The 20,443-nt window shown below is 36.3% G+C and overlaps 1 protein-coding gene across 3 annotated transcripts in view; it reads right to left on the bottom strand.

Annotated features, from left to right (window-relative positions):
• Positions 1 to 228: 228 nt before the first annotated feature.
• LOC143028281 (solute carrier family 15 member 1-like) overlaps positions 229 to 20,443 on the bottom strand; it is a 170,089-nt gene continuing 149,874 nt past the window's right edge. For 2 of the 3 annotated variants that reach the window (XM_076190144.1, XM_076190142.1), the window contains 12 exons: positions 16,371 to 16,459; positions 13,622 to 13,795; positions 13,387 to 13,464; positions 12,281 to 12,451; positions 10,710 to 10,841; positions 10,352 to 10,480; positions 7,794 to 7,897; positions 7,100 to 7,246; positions 5,905 to 6,025; positions 5,532 to 5,660; positions 4,911 to 5,018; positions 229 to 2,788 (listed from right to left, as the gene is read on the bottom strand). In XM_076190144.1, the coding sequence (XP_076046259.1) occupies positions 2,612 to 2,788; positions 4,911 to 5,018; positions 5,532 to 5,660; positions 5,905 to 6,025; positions 7,100 to 7,246; positions 7,794 to 7,897; positions 10,352 to 10,480; positions 10,710 to 10,841; positions 12,281 to 12,451; positions 13,387 to 13,464; positions 13,622 to 13,795; positions 16,371 to 16,459 (1,559 nt within the window). In that variant the 3' untranslated portion in view covers positions 229 to 2,611. Of the gene's footprint in view, positions 2,789 to 4,910; positions 5,019 to 5,531; positions 5,661 to 5,904; positions 6,026 to 7,099; positions 7,247 to 7,793; positions 7,898 to 10,351; positions 10,481 to 10,709; positions 10,842 to 12,280; positions 12,452 to 13,386; positions 13,465 to 13,621; positions 13,796 to 16,370; positions 16,460 to 20,233; positions 20,317 to 20,443 lie in introns of all 3 variants that reach the window. The other variant, XM_076190143.1, reaches the window with a different exon arrangement.

Here is a 20,443-nt window from a genome sequence, read left to right as displayed (position 1 = left end):
TCTTTTTACAATAGCACACAGTCCTCCTTGTTTTCACTCTTCTCCTGATTTTTCTGCATCATCTACAAACATAATGGCATAGTTTATGTGTGTATTTACCTAATTGTAGTATACAGGAAAGGAGCATTGCTCATTGGGTCCTATCTTCTACTTTCCAATTTATCAAATGTGTGTGTGTATAGTATACAAACATATATTTATATGTATAGGTCATAATCATAAAGCACAAAGCATCAAAATAAACTTTATTGACAAAATTGTACATCCCCAACTTGAAGTCCTCATCCCTTGACAACATATTTGTTGAGCATGCTTATGATGCAATACCCACTTGTGATATGATACAAAAATTGTGATTAAAATATAGAAATTGTTTTTAAACAATATATAAGCTTCAACTGTATGTAAGTTGCTTGACTTCTTTAAGTTTTAAATATATAAATAAACATTCTTTTATACCATTCACCCTTTCTGTACTGGGTACACTTATTCTATTCTGACTGTACGACACACCTTCAGGTTGCCATCAAAATATTTAATGTATTCCAGCTTTGTGGCACTCCTTTGATATTTGAATTAAGATAAAAAAAATAATTCATAGATTCAATAGGGACTTTTTCGACAAACACAAGTGGAAAGCTTTGTGTAACATGATACAAAGACAGGAAACACTCTAATTAGTATAAGAGAACAGATTGCTGTTTTATATCTTTCTTAAATAAAAAAAAACTCAATTACATCTTGCAGTGGATATGTCACAATAACAGTCCATTTGTAGCATACTATGAAAATGTCTTTTTATCATTTTCAAAAGATATAATTTTCTAGAGCTATGTACAATGGGGAAAACTAAAACTCAAAACAAAAACATAACATGAAATACCTAAATTATCTGAAGAACACATGAACTGTTCTATGTTAAATATTTAATATACAGAACAGTATTTGTGATATTTAGTGTTCATATAATTACAAGCTTAGAAGTCAATTTAACTACTATGCAAACAAACACTTACACCATGACAACTATTTGCTTAACATCAGACATTACAAACAGCTGTGTCATTCAACAATTGCACAATAGAAATAGACATCATCTCAGAACAAAACATATATGCTTGTAATTATAAGAATACTGCACATGAATGACGAATAAAGAAATCAAGTACTGAATACAAGTTCTTTATTAATTGTTATATGATTATATGAGCAACAAAATCCATGTACGACACATCAGTATTCATCAACAAATATCAGATGCATGTGCATTTGTGCCTTTAAGTTAATTCTATGCAAGTGCATACGTCATAAAAGTGAATATTTGTGATCAGCATGTAAATAAATGTAAAAGACCAAGGTGTATAGATAAAAAAAAAGTATTTGGGATAAGACTGGACAAAAAAAAAGGATGAATAAACCTGTGTTTATATATTTTTGTGCAAATGTGGCAGCTAATGGCTGGATGAATTGTGAAACTGAATAGAAGAGTGGCTGAAGCAAGAAAGATAATAATGATAATAATAATACAGAACGGATGACAATCAATCAGTCTGTTGCCCCTGGTCTTGCAGGAGATCAAGGAGTATGAAAGTATGGATGAATAAAGTGTGGTGAACAGAGGAATGCTGTAGGTGAAGTGTGTTCATAGGGATGGACCCAATTTAAGACAAAAAAGAAGAAATTAAAAACAAAATGTAGGCTGATTACTTGAGAAATATATGTGGTATAAAGGGAATCTTCTGGATTAAAAATGCAAATTGATGTGGAAGCAAAATTGAAAATGGGAGACTGGAGTGAATACTGAAGCATATGGATGGACCAAGTGCCAGTATGAAGCAATGAATGGTGCAGGGTTAACATGGAAGCAATACTGGTCTCTTTTTCTCTCTCCCTTTCTCTTTCCCTATCCCAAAATGGGGTATTGATTACATAAGTAATATGCAATATAGGGACTTTAGTGACACCCCTATGGACTAGGGTTATGGATTATTCTTTTATAATTGGAGACTTATCTCCACTCAAAAAAGAATGATGATCACGTAACTTGTACTATATATCGTACTACCCTCCTTAAATCTTTCCTTTACCATCTCTTTAGTGTGATATTGTCTTCAGGGAAAAAAGTGCTGATTATCAGTGAAGATATGCTAATTCTCTCTCTTTAACATACTGTACATGTACACATGCACACACACAATAGTATACATGCTTAAGCACACTTAACCATGCAAAACACACAGATATAAATGTGTAGTTAGGTAGGAAACACCTAAAGCATTGAGCTGATGTAGAACAATGATTGTAATGAAACCAAGAGGAAAAAAATATGGGATGTTACAATATTAACTGATGACATTAGAGCATCTTTTGTATACATATGTATAATCACTAATATATACATAAATGGTTATTAAGTTTAAGAGCACAGCTTTATCCAGATAATCTCCAAAATGATAAATTTGTGCTTTGATGAAAAGCAATATACCTGATACCCATTGTTCTTTTACATATAAACAATATAATCCATGATATAAGTATCAATGTATATGCATATATTGTTATGCATACATAAAATGCATATACAAATACATATTTACAAATATGAAAATAATTAGAAGTTTGTTTCTTCAGCTTCAAAGCCTTTGTTTTCACTTCCATTGATTTCTTTCTTTCCTTGATCTGACTTTCCTTCATTACCAATCTCAACATATTTATATTTCATGGCTAACACAGCAAAGGCCATCATATCCACAAACATCAAGCCAGCAAACAGGAAGAACTCCAGAGCCTGGGGAAACAATAAAAAATAATGAGAAATTAATGGTACGCAAAAATGATGATTATGAAATATACACATATATAAAGTCCTCAATCCTTCTTTCAAGGAGTGGTGGCTGAGTCAAATGTAAATAGTGTTCATAATCCTCTTGTTCTGCCCACTCCACTTTGGGCTGCATCAAAGTATCATTCACACATACTCCCTCAACCCCCATCCCCACCCACTCCCTTCCATGCATCACAGCATTATCCATACACAACCATTCTCCACTCACCCCTATCTTCTGTCTTCTCCATTCCTTCCTCAACAGACATTCCCCTCTTTTGAGAATATAAATATGTACATACTTACAATACATATACCAAAATGCTCTTTCCTCATTATAAAAGGGGGGTGACGCAGCTAAGACATACACCCACTCTTCACCCATCCCACACCCATTTATTTTCCCCTTTATCTTAGCTTCTTGTGGATGAAGGGTCATCCTGGTCCCCTGCCCAATGCCTGGGTCAGAAGCAATGCAAAAAGACACAGAACCTCCACATCAAGACACAACAACCAAAGCTGGTTTACCTTTGCCCCCACTACTTCATTACATAGCAATCCTCTCCCCTCATCCAGTCAAGAATTTACAGAGTAGACAAAAAGAAATCCTTTTGGCCTACACCAATTTATCCATTCACAACTACTCAATTCAGCATCCATTCAGATATGCCCCATCATAGAACACTTCTCATAACATTAGACATTAGTAAAGCTTTTGATGCTATCCCCCGCCACAATCTAACAAACAAAATATATAACACAGACATGCACAATAACACCGTAAGATGGCTGGCCAATTATCTGGCAAACAGAATGCTTATGTGTCATATAATGGCCAATCATCGCACACCAGAAACATTAAGAATGGAGTACCACAGGGCTCAGTTCTATCCCCTACACTCTTTAATCTATACATATATGATATATCCACACCAGACACCTCAGAAATACAAATCTCTTCCTACACAGATGACATAATAATCACATGTACACATTGTAACATAGACAAAACTGCAGAAATAATACAGCCATACCTTGATACACTCAACACATGATTCATTACAAACAGACTCAAAATAGCCCCAGCCAAATCTACAGCAACACTTCTCACCAACTGGATAAAAGAACACAAATACATACCTTATCTCTATATCAACAACACTCTAATACCACACACACCAAAAATTCTTGGTGTAACATATGATACATCCATGTCATTCAAACAACATATCACAAACATAAAAAATACATGCACACCTAGACTTAACGCACTTAAATCAATCACTGGAACAACATTTGGACAAAACAAAGAAACAAATACTACATTATACAAACAATACATATGCTCAGTGATGAATTTTGAGAGTCCAGCATGGGCACCTAATCTCAGTGAGACACACCTCAACATCCTTCAGACCATACAAAATAAATAAAGCTTTTTAAAAAATTATAAGCTGCACAAATACAACACCTACAGACCATCTACACTATGAAACAAAAGTCCTCAAAATCAAGGATCACCTTGACATGAGAGGCACACACTTGCTGCAGCCTCCACAAACACAGCACACCTGCTACACTACACACCAGAACACCCACACACACCAAGAAACATAAAAAAACACCCAAATACCTATATCACACATAAATACTCACTTCTCTTCCTCCAAAACCACCAAATACCAGCTTCCGGAAACATATTCATAATCATATCACTCACTGCTCCATTAACACACTAAAAGACAACACATTGCTGCTTGCCAGACCATACATTCTACAAAGGATTTGTGGGAAAACCCCATTCTGGTCGTGGTATTCCTTGGGGAGACGGGACTGCTCGGACAGACAGTCTAGGGAACGACAACAATAACTCTCAACTCACACCTACCTCTTGCCCCTTTTACTTTCCTGCCCAACAGACATTCCTCTTGTACCCAAGGGCCCCTTCACCCCATCCATCCTTCCATCCCATTCTCAGCCTTTCCCTCAAGTTTTCACTATCCACCTTTGCCTTCCACACTCTTTTCGCTAGTCTTGTGTACATAATGTGAATGTAGAATGTAAATAGTACAAATAAACACAGTACCTGTCTATCAAAGAATTTTGCCTCAGCAATAACAACCACAATGAGGTTTCCAAAGGATACTGTAAGCAGCCAACATGCCTGGAGAACAGACTTCATGCTGGTGGGTGCCTGTTAAATCAATCAGTGATTTAATAGTTTGTATTAACAGTATATTTTAAAGGTACTAAACATAAAACCTTAAATGAGATTTTCATGAACAGAGGAAAAACTTGTTGAAAAAATACATGTGAATGACTGCCAATATCTAAGTAGTAATTAAGATAGGTTTTAACTATACTGAGACAGTGTTCTCTCTAGTTGAATAAAATAATTTGGTAATATCCTGAAGAAATATACAAGAATGATTACTGTTATCTATGGCTTGAGACCAAGATCAATCAACTTCATATCTTTAAAGTTACACACACAACTCTTTACATACACAATAAAAGCTGGACTCCAAATATGCAAATTAACTAGCCAAGTTCTCCCTCAGTCTAAGGTGTGTGTCACAGACATATAAAATAATCTAGAAGTTTGCCAAAACGAAATTTACAATGTAAGCCACTAAAATGATATGACCATTTTACTGGATACAATTGAATTATAAATCTTAAGAACAGAAAAATATGAGTAATTTACCTGAGTAAATGAGAACTCTAATCCAGTGACAGAAAACATGACCTCTCCAGTTGTCATGATGATGTACTGAGGGATAAGCCAAAGCATGTGGACCGAGTTGGGAGGTGTGATTTCAAACTGTTCTACCACCTGCAAAAATAAAAGAGCGAGTATTTGAGTCAAAGAAAATTAGAGATAAAGAGAGGGAGAAGAAAAGACTTATGAGATGGAGAAGACATGGAAGGAGAATGTGAGAAGAGGAGGAGGTAAATATGACAGGAAAAGTGATGGAAGATGACCAAGGGTAGAAAACTGTGGGTGTGGAGATGGCAAAGAGGATGGGGGAAATAAGGGATTGGGAGAGAGCAAGGGATATTACTCAGTTCTTACATACCATTTCATGTCCATTCATCGCTCCCTGGACCAAGAAATTGTAGCATCCACCAAATTTGATGTTCAATTGTCCACTGGGTTCTGATGCATGTCCAAAACTATCTGGTAGATAAACATCATAACTGAAAAGAAAAAGGGAAAACAAAAATAACAGAATGGGTATCCTTTAACAATGAAAGGTTCCTCAAAGATGAGCAAAACCATATCCAGGACAAAACCCCACACTGAAAATTACATACTTGGACAAAACCCCACTTGTGAAAGGAGCATTGAGCAAGATGGGAATGTCTGTTGAGCAAGGAGTAGGGGTGAGTGGAGAATGGTTGTGTATGTACCCTGAAGGGATTTCTCCCTGTCTTCTCTATTTTCTGCATAAGGAAATGGGAGGGGGGGGGGGTTGCTGTATAAGTGAAGTGGCCCTGCTGTGGATATGCTGTCCTGTTGCACTTCTTCTGACCCGGGTACTGGGCAGGAGATAGGGATGACCCCTTATCCACAAGGAGCTAAAATAAGAGGGAAACAAGGGTAGTAGATGGGAATGAGTGCATGCTTTTGACTTCGCTACTTCTCTTATATGAGGGAAGAAGCCCTTGGCATACAGTCAGCACCCACAGTGATGGTGTAATGTTTTTTGCTTCACAACACATGGAAAATACTGTAGAATCTTTTTTTTTTTATATGGTACTTATTTTACCTCTAATACTTTGCTGTGTTGCCTTTCCTGTTCAGGCATCTCTGAAGATGTTTTGGAACTGATAAAGCCAGATTTTGGAGGAAGGAAGGTTCCAGGTTTTCTCAAATATCCTGGCTTTGAGTGATAAGCTTGGCCACTGTGGAGGTATCACGACCCTGTAGTTAGCGCTTCATCAAACTCCAGATGTTCTCAATTGGGTTTTAATCGAGACAATTACCTGGCCAGTCTTTGATGTATTCAATGAGAAACAGTCTTCCAGATGGTCAACAAGAAGTTCTAGACATTGTTCTTTGTTGATAGTGAGGTTTTTTGGCAGTAACACTAAAGTCCCAGTGTCATGATACCAAAATACCCTCCATATCGTTGCACTAGATGGGTGTTTTACAGCTCCCTCAATGTACTGTTACAGACAATCACCTTCACCCTTTTAATTCTCATCTTAGTCATATGAATAAATAAACTGTCTTATGGGAAAAAGTGGTCAGTTTCCCATGCTACTTACACATCTGAGTGAACTTCTTGGAAATCGGTTCCATTGATGTGAGATCCTGCTCCACCTGGGATCAAAAACTCATATTTTTCACTGTATCCCTTTAGAAGAACACTCTGGTTCCCACTGAAGTCTTTATTATCAAGGTTGAAAATCATTCTGAAGAAAATAAAAAATAATAAATTTTTAATTTTCTAGTTCAGAATTTTTGGGCCAATTTTTTATATAGAATATATTAAGAGAAGCAAAATTGTATCACTATTCAAATGAGATACTAAGATTTCTAACTGAGCCAAAAGATTTTGAGATAATGGAGAAAGGGTATGCATCAGCCTTCAGTCTGAGAAAGAAATAAAAATAAATATTTCATCTGATATCATGTGTGACCAGAATAGTAGAAGGTTAGTGGAAATAATGCAAAATCTAATTACTGATTTAAACTTCAGGCTCAAGTACTATAGACTGAGACAACTCAGTTCATGTGGGACAACCAAGACTATTCACTATAACAATTTATAAGGCTATATATATTATTGTTATAATGATGAGTTATCGAATATGTCTTTTAACATGTGCATATGAAGATATAAAAACTTGTAACAAAGGGTTATAAAATATTACTGTGAATGGTCTCTCATATAGACTGTACTGTAATTCATGGTACAACACAATTACCTTAGAATGATACTGACACACACATTCTTACCTAAGTTTTGGCATGCCATCCTGAGTCTTGTGATAATCATCTGAGGGGTATATACTTTTAAGGACAGTCTGATTTTCACCTGATGTGAGCAATAGTGAATGTGCCTATAGATAAAAAGAGAAAAAATATGACATTGTACTAGCAGTTCCTGAGAAGAGCATTATACAGAACATTATGTGCCACAAGCTCTACTGAGAAGTATTGTGCAGATATAAGAACATGTTCTTCAAGACTTTTGTCATGAGAGAACAATGATTTCTAATTGGGACTGCCATATCTATTTTGTATATGCATATAAAAAATTCTTTTTATCAATGTAAGGAGGGTGGCTGTGTCAAAATGTACACCTACCCTTCTTCATGAATTCCATACCCATCCAAAATATATTTGTTGTCCCTCTCATCTTACCACCTTGTAGATGAAGGGTTATCTCTGTCCCATGCTACAATGACTGGGTCAAAGGTAATGTACTGATACACAGCACCTCCACAATAGTCTGACAGTTGCAGCAGGTTCACTCCTATTATTTCATTATATGAAGAACCCCTGCCTCTTGTCTTATTGTGTGTTGGTGGTGCAATCAACATGTGGGTCTCGCATCTTAAAAGTTGCACGTTCAAGTCCTGCACTTCTCTCCAATTCTCAGTAGTAATTGTCATCTGTCCCAACAGTTTCTACAGCACAGAGGACAACGATGACAGATTTCACTGCAGCTATTTGCCTCCCAGCATATGCCCCTCACCTTCACACCTCATTCACTCAAAAAAAATTATGGAACAGCTCTTCAAGCAACATCATTTCTTTATTCATTTACAATAACTCTCCATTCACTTCTATCTTTGAACTCTCTTTTTCTTGCTCAACAACCATTCCTCTTGCATCCAATTCCCCCTTCACCATATCCATCCATTTCACTCTTGATCTTCCTCTCAAGTTCACTCCATCCACTTCTGCTTTCTTCTTTCTTTTTGCTAGCCCTTCCTCACTCATTTTTCTTATATGCCCAAACCATTTCAGTGCTCTTTGATCTACCCATTCTGACAGCTCTTTCCACCTCCATTCTCTGCCTCACTTCTACATTTCTCACTCTATTCATCCTCATAATACTTCATCTCCTATATATATTGGCTTTTTTTTCTACCTACATCAAGTTCCAAGTCTGCTCCATAGGCACAATCACTCCATCAAATAACCATCTTTTTGTGTTCATCCCCTAAATATCTACTTCTCATAAAAATTTTCATTAATACCCAGATATTTATAATTTACCCTCACCTTCATTCTTCCATTCACTGCCAAATATTCAACCTCTTCAATATGAGTCAAATATTTTCATGCACATTAGGTTGCCTGATGTATGATGATGCATCACAATATGCACACTATAGAATATAAAGTTATTGTTGTTATACTTTTCTTTCACCCTGAATAAATATAAACACAGAAATCATGATCAAATCTATTCACAGAATACGGAGGTCACTCAGCTACAACCACCAAATTAATATAATCAGGATGCCGACGTTAGCATCTTCGTGGCTCATGATGCTTATGTAGGTGTCGTCTTATTCTAGGGGTTAACTCTCTTCCTCTACCATCTTACCCTTTAAACACACCTCCAATCTGCCACCATCATCATTCCTTTTACATCTTATCACTACACATTTGCTCACACTTACTTCCAGCTTTCTCCTTTTACATATCATCCATTCTGCTGCCAACTACTTTAGTATATCTTCTGACTCGGCTACAGCCACTCTCACCCACCAACTCCATACCCTTGCCTTCATGGGTATGGACCAGAATAAAATCTGCAAAGGACATCACCAAAATGAAAGGGTTGAGTGGTCATTTTAGTATGTATAGTTACAGAAACAAGTTCTCTGACATTACTCACTTGTACTGTTGTTCAAATGATTTTAAGTTACAGATTATTGTAAAAGTAAAAAAGAAGAAGAAAAAAAAAATAGTATGCTGTGGAGTAGACTCGTGAGAAAGAGGTCCTATTTTCTTTTGACTGTGCCCTTCAAATGAATATGATCATCAATATTGAGCCAGACTCCCTCTCTATCTATATATCAATAAGCTTCTTCCCTCTTATAAGGAAGGTAGCCAGCTAAGGCATCCACCTACCTCAACCCACTCCCATCCATCATCCATTTCCCCTTTTTCCCTTTTAGCCTAGCTTAATATCAATTAGATGATGAATTCAGTATAGCACATTATTAGGCTGAAGTAATTCATTGCCCTGTATCAACCCCTGCTGTGTCCTTCAATTTTGCGTTACCTTGTTATGATTACTATAAAGAATATATTCAAAATACTAAGCAAAGTTACAGTTGATTAGTTAAAATCATGGATTTAACTGACAAATACTTGTGGCCATAAAAAAAAAAAAAAAATATATATATATATATATATATATATATATATATATATGTATATATATATATATATATATATATATATATATATATATATATATATATATATATATATATATATATATATATATATATATATATATATATATCAACCAAGTAATCCATCTGACTTACCATTTCATTTTGTAAAAGTATATCAAAAGACTGAACTTTCTCCACTTGTACAGAATCACAGTTGAGATAATGAATGCCAATGCTGAAGGATTCATTACCACCATTTTGCAGATGCACTTTTTGGAAGACCTGGAAAAAAAAATCAACAGTTATACTAAAAAAGATAATAACATCTGCTACCTAGAGTTTTTCTGACTGGAAACCTGCAGCCTCACCGTGGCTGCCAATGATCCTCATGCCCTCCCTTAGATCTCTATGAGAAGAAACTTTGGAATGTTGTGTGTATTGTATCAATGTGGGACTACTTCTGTCATCAGCTGAAAGCAGTAGGAGGAGGGAAGTACTATTGAAAACTCACCAGGTTTCCAAATGATTTGATCTCTTGAGATTCACCCTCCATCCATGGTGCATTCAAAGCCACATCACATGGCAAGGCATTAATAAATGTAGCTCGAGATTCTCCAGGTTTCAGAATCACTGGGTAAGTTTTCTGTGAACAAATGAATATATAATTAACATATATGGAAATACTGGAGAGTATCCTTTACAGACAGAAGGAGATTGTCAGATCATTACCTGGTAGAAAGGAAACTGAGAGTGGAGGTGAAATGAAGGGGGAGGAAAAAGGGAGTGGGGGGCAGAGAAGCACTAAAGATGAGCATTTTAAATGGAAAAAGAAAAAGAATACAAAAAATTGAGAGAAGTATGGAATGTAGTGAAGGATAAAAGAGAAACAATAGTAGAAGAAAAATGGGTGTGTCTCAAAGAGAAAATGCTAAAATGCGCAAAGATGGTACATACATACACATACTGAAAATCTCTTCCCCTCTTATAAGGGAGGTGGTCAGCCAAGGTATGAACCCCATTCTTTACTCATCCATACCCAAAGATGGTATATGGAAGAAAAGGAGTGAGCATTTAAAGACTGGCTGCAAAGTAGAACTAGGTAAGCATAGGAGAGGTACAGAAGAAAGACAGTAGAAGCAAAATGCAAGCTGATGTAGGCAAAGAGGAGAGCTGAGCAATTCCTGTTGGGTCCCATCTCCTGCTCTCCTATTTATCATACTTAGCCTCAAATTCATGTACATATTCCAAGTTAATATATATAATTGATTTCCAGTTTTCATACTTAGATTTAGAGGGGGGAGGAGAGGAATGAGGAAGAAAAGGAAGGAAAATGAAAAAGAAGAGTTAAAAAAAAAAAAAAAAAAAAAAAAAAAAATCACTGACCCAGCTCAACTGATGGTACCCATTAACAATTTGAGAACAAAAAACATCATCAATGTTAATGAACAATTGACTCTATTGTGACAGTTACTGTAATCTAATGTTTAACTTACACTAGCTGGTGCCTCAGCCAGTTGTTACTACTTTGCAAGGTGTTTTGGCACTGATGCTTTCATTGGAGCTTGGGATCTGAGATTATATGTTCTTACTGATGTCATACATTGGGCTTTCTCCTGTGGATATGAATTGCCATCTGTGTAGCTTCTTACCTCCAAAAGCTGGTTTCCTAGTTTGTCCAGCTGTCAAACTCCCTGATCATTGGAGGCTGAAGCAATTACAGTACTGCAATTGTACTACTAATCATCCACTCCAATGAATACAATGATTCAGAAACCAAGGCAGAACAGATAGAATACTCTTCAGCAGGCCATCTGTGGCCACCTCACAACACTCATGACATGCCAACACAATAGATGTTCCTTGTCCAGTCTGACAACCTGCCTCTCATAAAGTGACACACTGTTAGGTAAATAAACATTTTTATAAAATGTACACCACTAGCAGCATACAAGTGTATCTGGAGCAGAGGATCTCAGGCAAACCTTAGTTTAGAAGGAAACCCGTTTTCTTTATAACTCTGGTGTCAAAATCAACTGATACCCTTGGCACCACATCAATCATTACAACTACTACTATGAGTACCTCAAGTTCTAATTCCAGAAAGCCTGACACAAGGAAGGCCACACCGGCAAGAACTCCCCCCATGAAGATTCTTTGCAGAGGCTTCTTCAGCAGACCACACTTGCCAAGGAAAGGGTACAGTACAGTGTCAAAGATTGGGATGAGCAGCAAAATCAGGAATGGGTTGACCACCTGCAGAACAAGAGAAATACAGTCATCAATAAATATAGAGAAGATTTTGAAAGAAAGTATAATATTTAATGGCATGTAAGGTCCTTTTTTGTCTTAAGAAATTTATTAGAAAAGATATATATCTAGGGTCTTATATGCAAGGCTGGGTGTTAGGGTATGCTCCTGTTTACCTAGATCATGTGGCCTAACATTACTTGTACCAAGCTTAACTCCATAATATCTTAATATTATTTGCTCAAACACCATTATCATCTTCATTTCATTAGAAAAGAAATTACTGTAAAAATTATAGCTGGATGTTCAGAGGCAAATATTTTCATTTAGCACCTAGCCCTACAAAGTTAAACAACGATAACTTCTATGCTCATATGCAAGTTACTGTTTATCTGTGTCATACTTGTCACACAATTTTATTAGTTTTATGTGAAAAAGTCTTTAGCTTTTGAAAGAAACTTGGTATTAGGGTAAAAATGGTGAGTAACACTGACATGATCTTCACTGCTGTGTGGATCACTAATGACATTGCAATCTATCACTACCCAATCATGTTCACAACCTATTGTCATTTTGTGTATCTGGTATCTCTTACAATGAGCACTGTCATAAATACAATATTTTCATTCCTTGCATAAAGAAATGGTGGGGTTACTATATACCAATCAGTCCTACAAAAGTTAAAATATGATAATAATAAAAGTATCATTATGGAGAGCAACAATACATTTGTTAAAGAAAATATGTTATTCTTTAAAATTTCTGACAAAATATTCAGGTAACACAAAAGTATGTATACAATAATAGAAATGAAACTACATACACAAGAACAATAAAATCTTCCTTTATCTGCTTTAGGCCTATTAAAAGAATTGCTATTTTTGTGTATACAAACATTCTGTAGTCAAATGAATCATTGATAGTTAATATCAGACACATACCTGCATTTGATCTGGCTTAATATTCCAACCACCAACTTCACCACTCATTCTTGTTGCCTGGAAGGTCCATCGAGACCCCTGCAATAAGAGGTAATCATCATAATTTTTTTCTTTAGAAACAAAATCAATCAATCACCAATAAAATTTCTATTGACATTCTGAGTTACAAGAATGGAAGAAGATAGCATGCAGACTTGTGTTCAGTGAGCTCATGAAAACATTGTCCACTACCCACCTGTTGATCAAAGAGAGCCCAGAAGAAGGGAAGAGGAATGTACAGCATCAGAACTTTAAGGAGAATCTTGACCTCACCAATAAGCTTTTCACTGTACTTGTCTGAAGCATGGTCTAACCAATGTTCTTTGTTGCTTCTCGTGCCCGAGGATGAGAACCGATTCTTAAGTGCACGCTGGGTAGGAGAACACATGTTATTAAGGTAATAATGGTGTGAACAGATTTTTTTTTTATCTAGGTAATAATAATACATATACATATACCAAATAGCCTTTTCCCCCTTATCAAGGGAATAGACAGCAAAGTAATGCACCCACCCTTCACCTATCCCACACCCATTTGTTGTCCTTTTTATTTTAGCTCTTTGTGCATGAGGGACCATCCCTGCATCCCCACCCACTGCTTGGCTTAGAGGCAATGAAGATAGACACAGCATCTCCATAGCAGGGCCCAACAGCTGAAGCTGGTCTACCCTCACTGCCTCGTTACATGACAATCCTCCCCCTCATCCACTCAAAAAATTACAGAGCAGACAAAAAGAAATCCCTTCAGGCCACATCAATTTATCATCCATTCATGACTACACTCCACTCACACCTATCTATTGCCCTTTCCCTTTCCTACTCAATATACATTTTCCTTTTAACTAGAGCCCCTTTTACTCCATCCATCCATCTCAATCTTGGTCTTCCCTTCAATTCACTTCATTCACCTCTATGGTGTAGTTCAGCATGATTATGCAAGTGGGTAGAGTAAATAAAAGTTGAGTATGGTGCTGTTCACCATGCCTATACTTTCCACACTCTTTTTTGCTAGTCTTTTTTCACTCATTCTTTCCATATGCCCAAACCATCCCAGTGTTCTTTGGACATATCTCCCTTTCCACACCTGCTTTATGCCTCACCTCATTTCTTACTATCCATCCTCATAAATTCCATCATACTTCATAAACATTTCATTTAAAATACAATTAGATTTCTCCTTTCTGACCCCTTTAAATTCCAAATATATAAAAGACATGCTTGCCTCTTCCTAAAAATTTCTTGCAAAACTGCCTTACTATGAAAATTTGATCCATGCATCCTCTTCTTTTCCTAAACTCCATATTACTCTTCAATAATTACTCCCTCTGTTCTCTTCCTAATACTATCAATTAACACCCTTTCATATGCCTTATCAATGACACTTAACAGATTGATTCCTCTAAAGCTACTACATTCACATTTTCCTTTGTAAAGTGGAACTATACAAGCACACCTCCAGTGCAAAGAGAAATAATGTTATTAAGGTAATCATAGTGAGAGAATATCTTATAACACAATAGTTAGTAATTTCACAACTATCATAAAATCATAGTGTGCAAACATCATAAAGGTGAACTGCTGGAAGAATAACAAATTTAACTAATGACTGATGATTATCTAAAAAAAAAAAAAAAAAAATACTGGCTGGTTGATTTTATGAATAACTCATAAATCCTCAAACATAGAAACTATATATCAAAAACATACATCTTACATCTTGAAAGACTACCATGATAATCACCTGGAAGATGTCTAATACTCCTTAAATTTAAAAGTTAATTGTTTGGAACTAGTGGGCATGTATGTTGTATTATGAACAGATTATACATAGTCTAAATAAATAAATCATTACCAGTGAGGAACAGATACTAGAGGATACATCTCTTCACCCATTAGCCAATACCATTTACCAGTTATCCCCATGCTAAACCCTATGCAACCACTCCTCCAATTCTAAACAGCTCTTAGCAGGATCAGCTGATATGCTGCTGTTATGAATTCTGTAGTCATCCCCTTCATTTCCTCCACCAAAGGTTGTCTTTTGTGGTGATCACCCTATAAGTGGGGTCAATATTACTGACCATGTCTCACTGCCATACAGCAAAGCATGGAGCACAAGTGACTTGAAGATTTGGAGCTTAGGCCTTTTGCATAAATATTGACAACTCCATACATTTCGAGTCCATAAAAGCATAGGTCATACTAATCTTGCTTAGGACTTCCCACCACTGTTATGCACTACACTATCATAGTATATGAACCCAAACTGCTCAGGTCTCTGGAACTTTGACAGAAGGAAGTAAACCCAAACCAGACAGATGGGTGTGTACCTATTCAAATTATTCTTATTTCATTGCATTGCATCTTTCCCTGACAGTACTTTGGGATCAAAGTATGCCAATCCTCTTCTTGGCAAGAATTAACCAAGGATTACTGAATTTTTGTGTGAGTTAATTCTTTCTGTATGGAGGGATACATGTCATTCTCAGACAGCCAGTCTGTTGCCACAGGACTCTCTTGCAGGAGACCCACTGACCCCAGGAAACATTGCTAGTTCTCAGCACTCTTTATGTAAAAGATGTGATGAAACAATAGTAGAATTGGAGAAGAGAGAGAGGAAAAGAGAGAAAGAGAGAGAGAGAGATATCTTGGGCCTGATCTAAACAGTGCTAGCTCATTGGACCTGTACTTCCAGGTGGAAGTGAGGGTGTTCATGGGGTTGTGAAATAGACTACAGATAAAATATTCACTTTGATGTCTATTCTGCCAAACAAATACATACAGACACCCACTGTAGGTCCCAGCAGAATAATATGTGACAAAAAATTTAGTCTACTACTACTCATCAACATATATGATCCTAAAGAGGTCCCAGAGGATGAAGTCAAGAATAAAAAATGAGACAAAATGGGTAACAGGCAACTGAACAACATGTTCGACACCTACCGAAATGCATCCAGTCACATCGGAGATAATGCTGCCTGAGGGAGGCTTGATGATGTATATATTAAAGAGATGACCAGCTACTATGACCACTGTAGGAGGAAAAATAGAAACATCCATGCAGTCTAACTACCCCTCAGTACTAAAGGATGTCTTCCAGTTTGTTCTCTAGGTATCCAAAGAATTGCTTGGCACTTTCAGTCCCTTTTCTTTCTTTTTCTTTTCTTTTTTTTTTCTTTGACATTTTGAGACCCAATTTATCATCCTCTTGTACTGTCAACTTCTGAGATAATTTTCTTTACTTGACACCTTCAGGCCATGGCATTTTTTTTTTTTTTTCTGTAGCCTTTATCAATTAGCTGCACTGAAGGGTGCAGTTGGGTGTACACATGAATACATGTAGTACTTCCTGCACATCATATATGCATGAGTTCAAATTATATTTGCATGGCAGGTCTAAAATGTAAATGAACTGTTTATGCAACATCAAGTTACTGTTGCCAGTCCTTGGGGAAGCTCTATGAGCTTTACCTGGGATCAAACCCCTGCCGGTAGAAAGATTATTACCCATAACATACAATTACTGATTTACTGCGATGGCTTTGAGATTAACTGTAACAGTTTGGCGACAAATATGTCTGATATCCATGGGTCTCCTGCAAGATAGAATGGGGGCAGCAGATTGACTGACTATGGTATTTTGTGTATTTCCCTCCAGGATGAATATAACACCAATAAGAAGATATGATGTCTCATGAAGTAATACACTGTTAATGCCTTCTAGATGGACTTAAAAGTGCCATGCAATCTTCTTAGATGATCCACTGAAAGATCTACAACAAGGACCTATATACAAATCAGATTCTTCTAATAAGACTAGGACTACTGAACAAGAGCATCAAGAGTTGCAGTTAATTCTAAAATGTCTTTAGTTACAAATATCTATACTTACCTACTATTTCTTTTTATCTATTTTATTTACAGGTGTGGGATGAGTGTAGTTTGAATGCTTGCTCTGATTTTGCCACCCTTTTATAAATGAGAAAAGGTCTTTTGGTATGTATGTATATATGTATGTATGTATTTACCTAGTTGTAATGTACAGGAGAGGAGCAATGTTCATTGGGTCCTATCTCCTTTTCTCCAATTTATCATATCTAGCCTCAAAGTCATGTACAGTTCCAACTAAATATATATCCTTGATCTCTAATTATCATATTCAGATTTTAATTCCTATATTGTTCAAGTCTGGGCTAATTTAAAGCTCTCCTCTCCTAAATCAAGAGATCTCTTCTGTAATCATATCACCTCTTTCTCTTTGATCTTTTAAAGTTGGCAGACCCAGTGTATGTATGTATGTATGAATGTGTGTGCACCTATTTTTTTTACCACTATCCTCTTCTTTGGAAAAACATATTTTCATTCTTTTCAAGATTCTCAGTCACCCCAATTCTCATCTACTACTCTCTAAGTTTTCCTCATCCTGTAGTTTGCTTCCATCCTCTTTACTCTCAAATGTTTCCTTGTTTCTTTGCAACCATTCCTTGTATGCAAGCCTTTTTTCTAGCACCTCCACACTCACTTTTTTCATTCCACCATTCAATATTTTTCCTTTTGTCCCTCTATTATTCGCATTCTACACAATTCCTTTGCACACTTTAATCCCATGAAACACATCCATCCTTCTTTTGCTCCTACTTCCTCCTGCCTCACCTCCCTCCCTATACCCTATACATCTCTTAGTTTCATTTGATATTAATTTTTTTCTCTTCTCACTCAACTTATATTTTTGGCTCTTCTCTGCCTCTTTCACTTCTTTCTCCTGCTTACATCCACTCTTAATCTCTCTTCCACCATGTGACCAGACATTCCACTCTCTTTCCTTAACACATTCATGTCCAGAACATTTCCAATTATCCTTTTGGACACTAATACATAATCATCCTTGCCCATATATACTTATGTCAATCCATCTTTTTCACTATGTTCACTGTTATAATTTCCTTCTCTTTCAATACACTGTTTGAACATTTTCCCCTCCCTTTCATTCCTTTCTGGTGCACCATACTTACCTAATATACTATCCAATAGCTCATTTCCTAACCCAGCATTCAGATCTCCCAATAGCAATGCATTCAAGTTCCTTCCAAAACTTTTCACACACTCACTTTTCCTTCTGAAACTCTTCTCTTTCCTTCTCACTTCTCTTATTACCAGGGCCATACAAACAAATATCCATATCTCCCAACCTATTCTTATTTTTTACTCATATTATCCTAGATGATACTTTGTCCTATTTAACCACATATTTACACATTGCATCACTTATCAAGAGAGCCACTCCTCTCTCTCAACTACTTTGTCATGACTTTTAGCATAAGAAAATTATAGAGTGGAATTCTTAGACCCCTTCTCTTTCCCACTTAGTTGCCTTCTACAACATGCATGGGAACATGGTGGTGGCATTCTATCCCTCCTGCCAACATAACCATATATATCAAAAGTTCTTTTCTCCCTTGTGTGGGGGGGTGGCCCAATCATGTCATATACCCACAATTCACCCATCCCACACCCATTCAATACCCATTTCTTGCTCCTTCTAAGCTCTATGTGGAAGAAGGATCATCCCTGTTCCCTGCATACTGCTTAAGTCAGAAGCAATGCAGTAAGACATAGACCTCCAAAACAGGGCCTGATAGATAGAGCTGGTTTCTTCCCACCAATTTATTACATGGTGACCCTCCCTCATCATCCATTCAAGAAATTATAGAACAGACATAAAGAAATCCTTTTAGGCCACATTCTTTTCTCATCCATTCACAACTACTTTCTACTTATATCTGTCTCTTGCCCTCTCCCTTCCCTGCTCAACAGACATTCCCCTTGTACTAATAATGATAAAAGAAATGTAACTATGCACTGTAGCTTTCATAAACAACTCTTGACACCCTTGGAAAGTTATATATATATATATAGACTAGTACCTTCACCATTAACTTTCGATTATAACCTGACAGATTAATCTTTAAAAGTATTTATGAGGAGTTTTATCTACAACAGCATTCAAAAAGAAGTTTATCTACTACAGTAGCTATTCAATTTTCCTTTACTAAGGAAAAAACAGACACCAAGATTAAAAAAGCATAAAGAAACATACAAGAAAAGAGACAAAGGAAAAGTCTACTCATAATAAATCAAACCAGCCCAAATACAGACACAAATCACCATAAAGCACAAAAGCAGTGTTTACTTTCCTTTAACTATGGGGTACCTTACTCTACATTTCTTTTATGACCTTTATGTGATGATCAACATACACCACAGTCTGTATATCCTACAAATATACAGTTGGTCATAAACATGACTGGGTACCCCCTTATAAGGAGGAAAAGGCCTTTAGGTATGTAAGTGTGCATGTACAAATATGATCATCATATGCCTTACATATACCAAAAGGTACTGTCTCCCTTACAAGGGGGATGGCCAGCCAAGGCAGGGACTCGCCTTCACCTATTCCACACCCATCACATGATAGGTGTGTTTATGGAAGTCATAAGAAGATATCAGAAAAAAAAAAAAAAAAAAAAAAAAAAAAAAAAAAAAAAAAAAAAAAAACAAAAAACAAAAAAAAAAAAAAAAAAAAAAAAAAAAATTAAATGAGGTACCCCACAATCTAGCGACATTTAATAATGCAGCCCAAATCCCAAAATATAGCTTCCTGTAATACTTACATTGGGGGGGGGGAACCTCTACACTGACAGGAACCCTTATTGGTTTCGTTGCTGAATATCATGAATTTTTATTTTGTCCTTCTTATTAACCTCTTACTATAGGATACCAAAAATGTTTAGCAATCATCAACTCACCCCAATACATTGCGAAACTTCAACAACAATATTTCCTTCTGGGGCTTTGATTGTGTACAAAGCATAGCCAGCCATGAAAAGCACTGTAATAACAACAACATAAACAGATACAAATTAAAAAAACACCTAAAGGCATAAAAAACAACCAAGCAAAACACGATGGACCAAATGTATAAAACAAATATAAACTTCATCTTAGCTCATCAATAC

Source organism: Oratosquilla oratoria, chromosome 9 (assembly GCF_046742065.1).
Source record: "Oratosquilla oratoria isolate Oo_2021 chromosome 9, ASM4674206v1, whole genome shotgun sequence".
NCBI classification, from domain to species: Eukaryota; Metazoa; Arthropoda; class Malacostraca; order Stomatopoda; family Squillidae; genus Oratosquilla; species Oratosquilla oratoria.
This window is presented reverse-complemented; position numbering and strand designations above follow the sequence as displayed.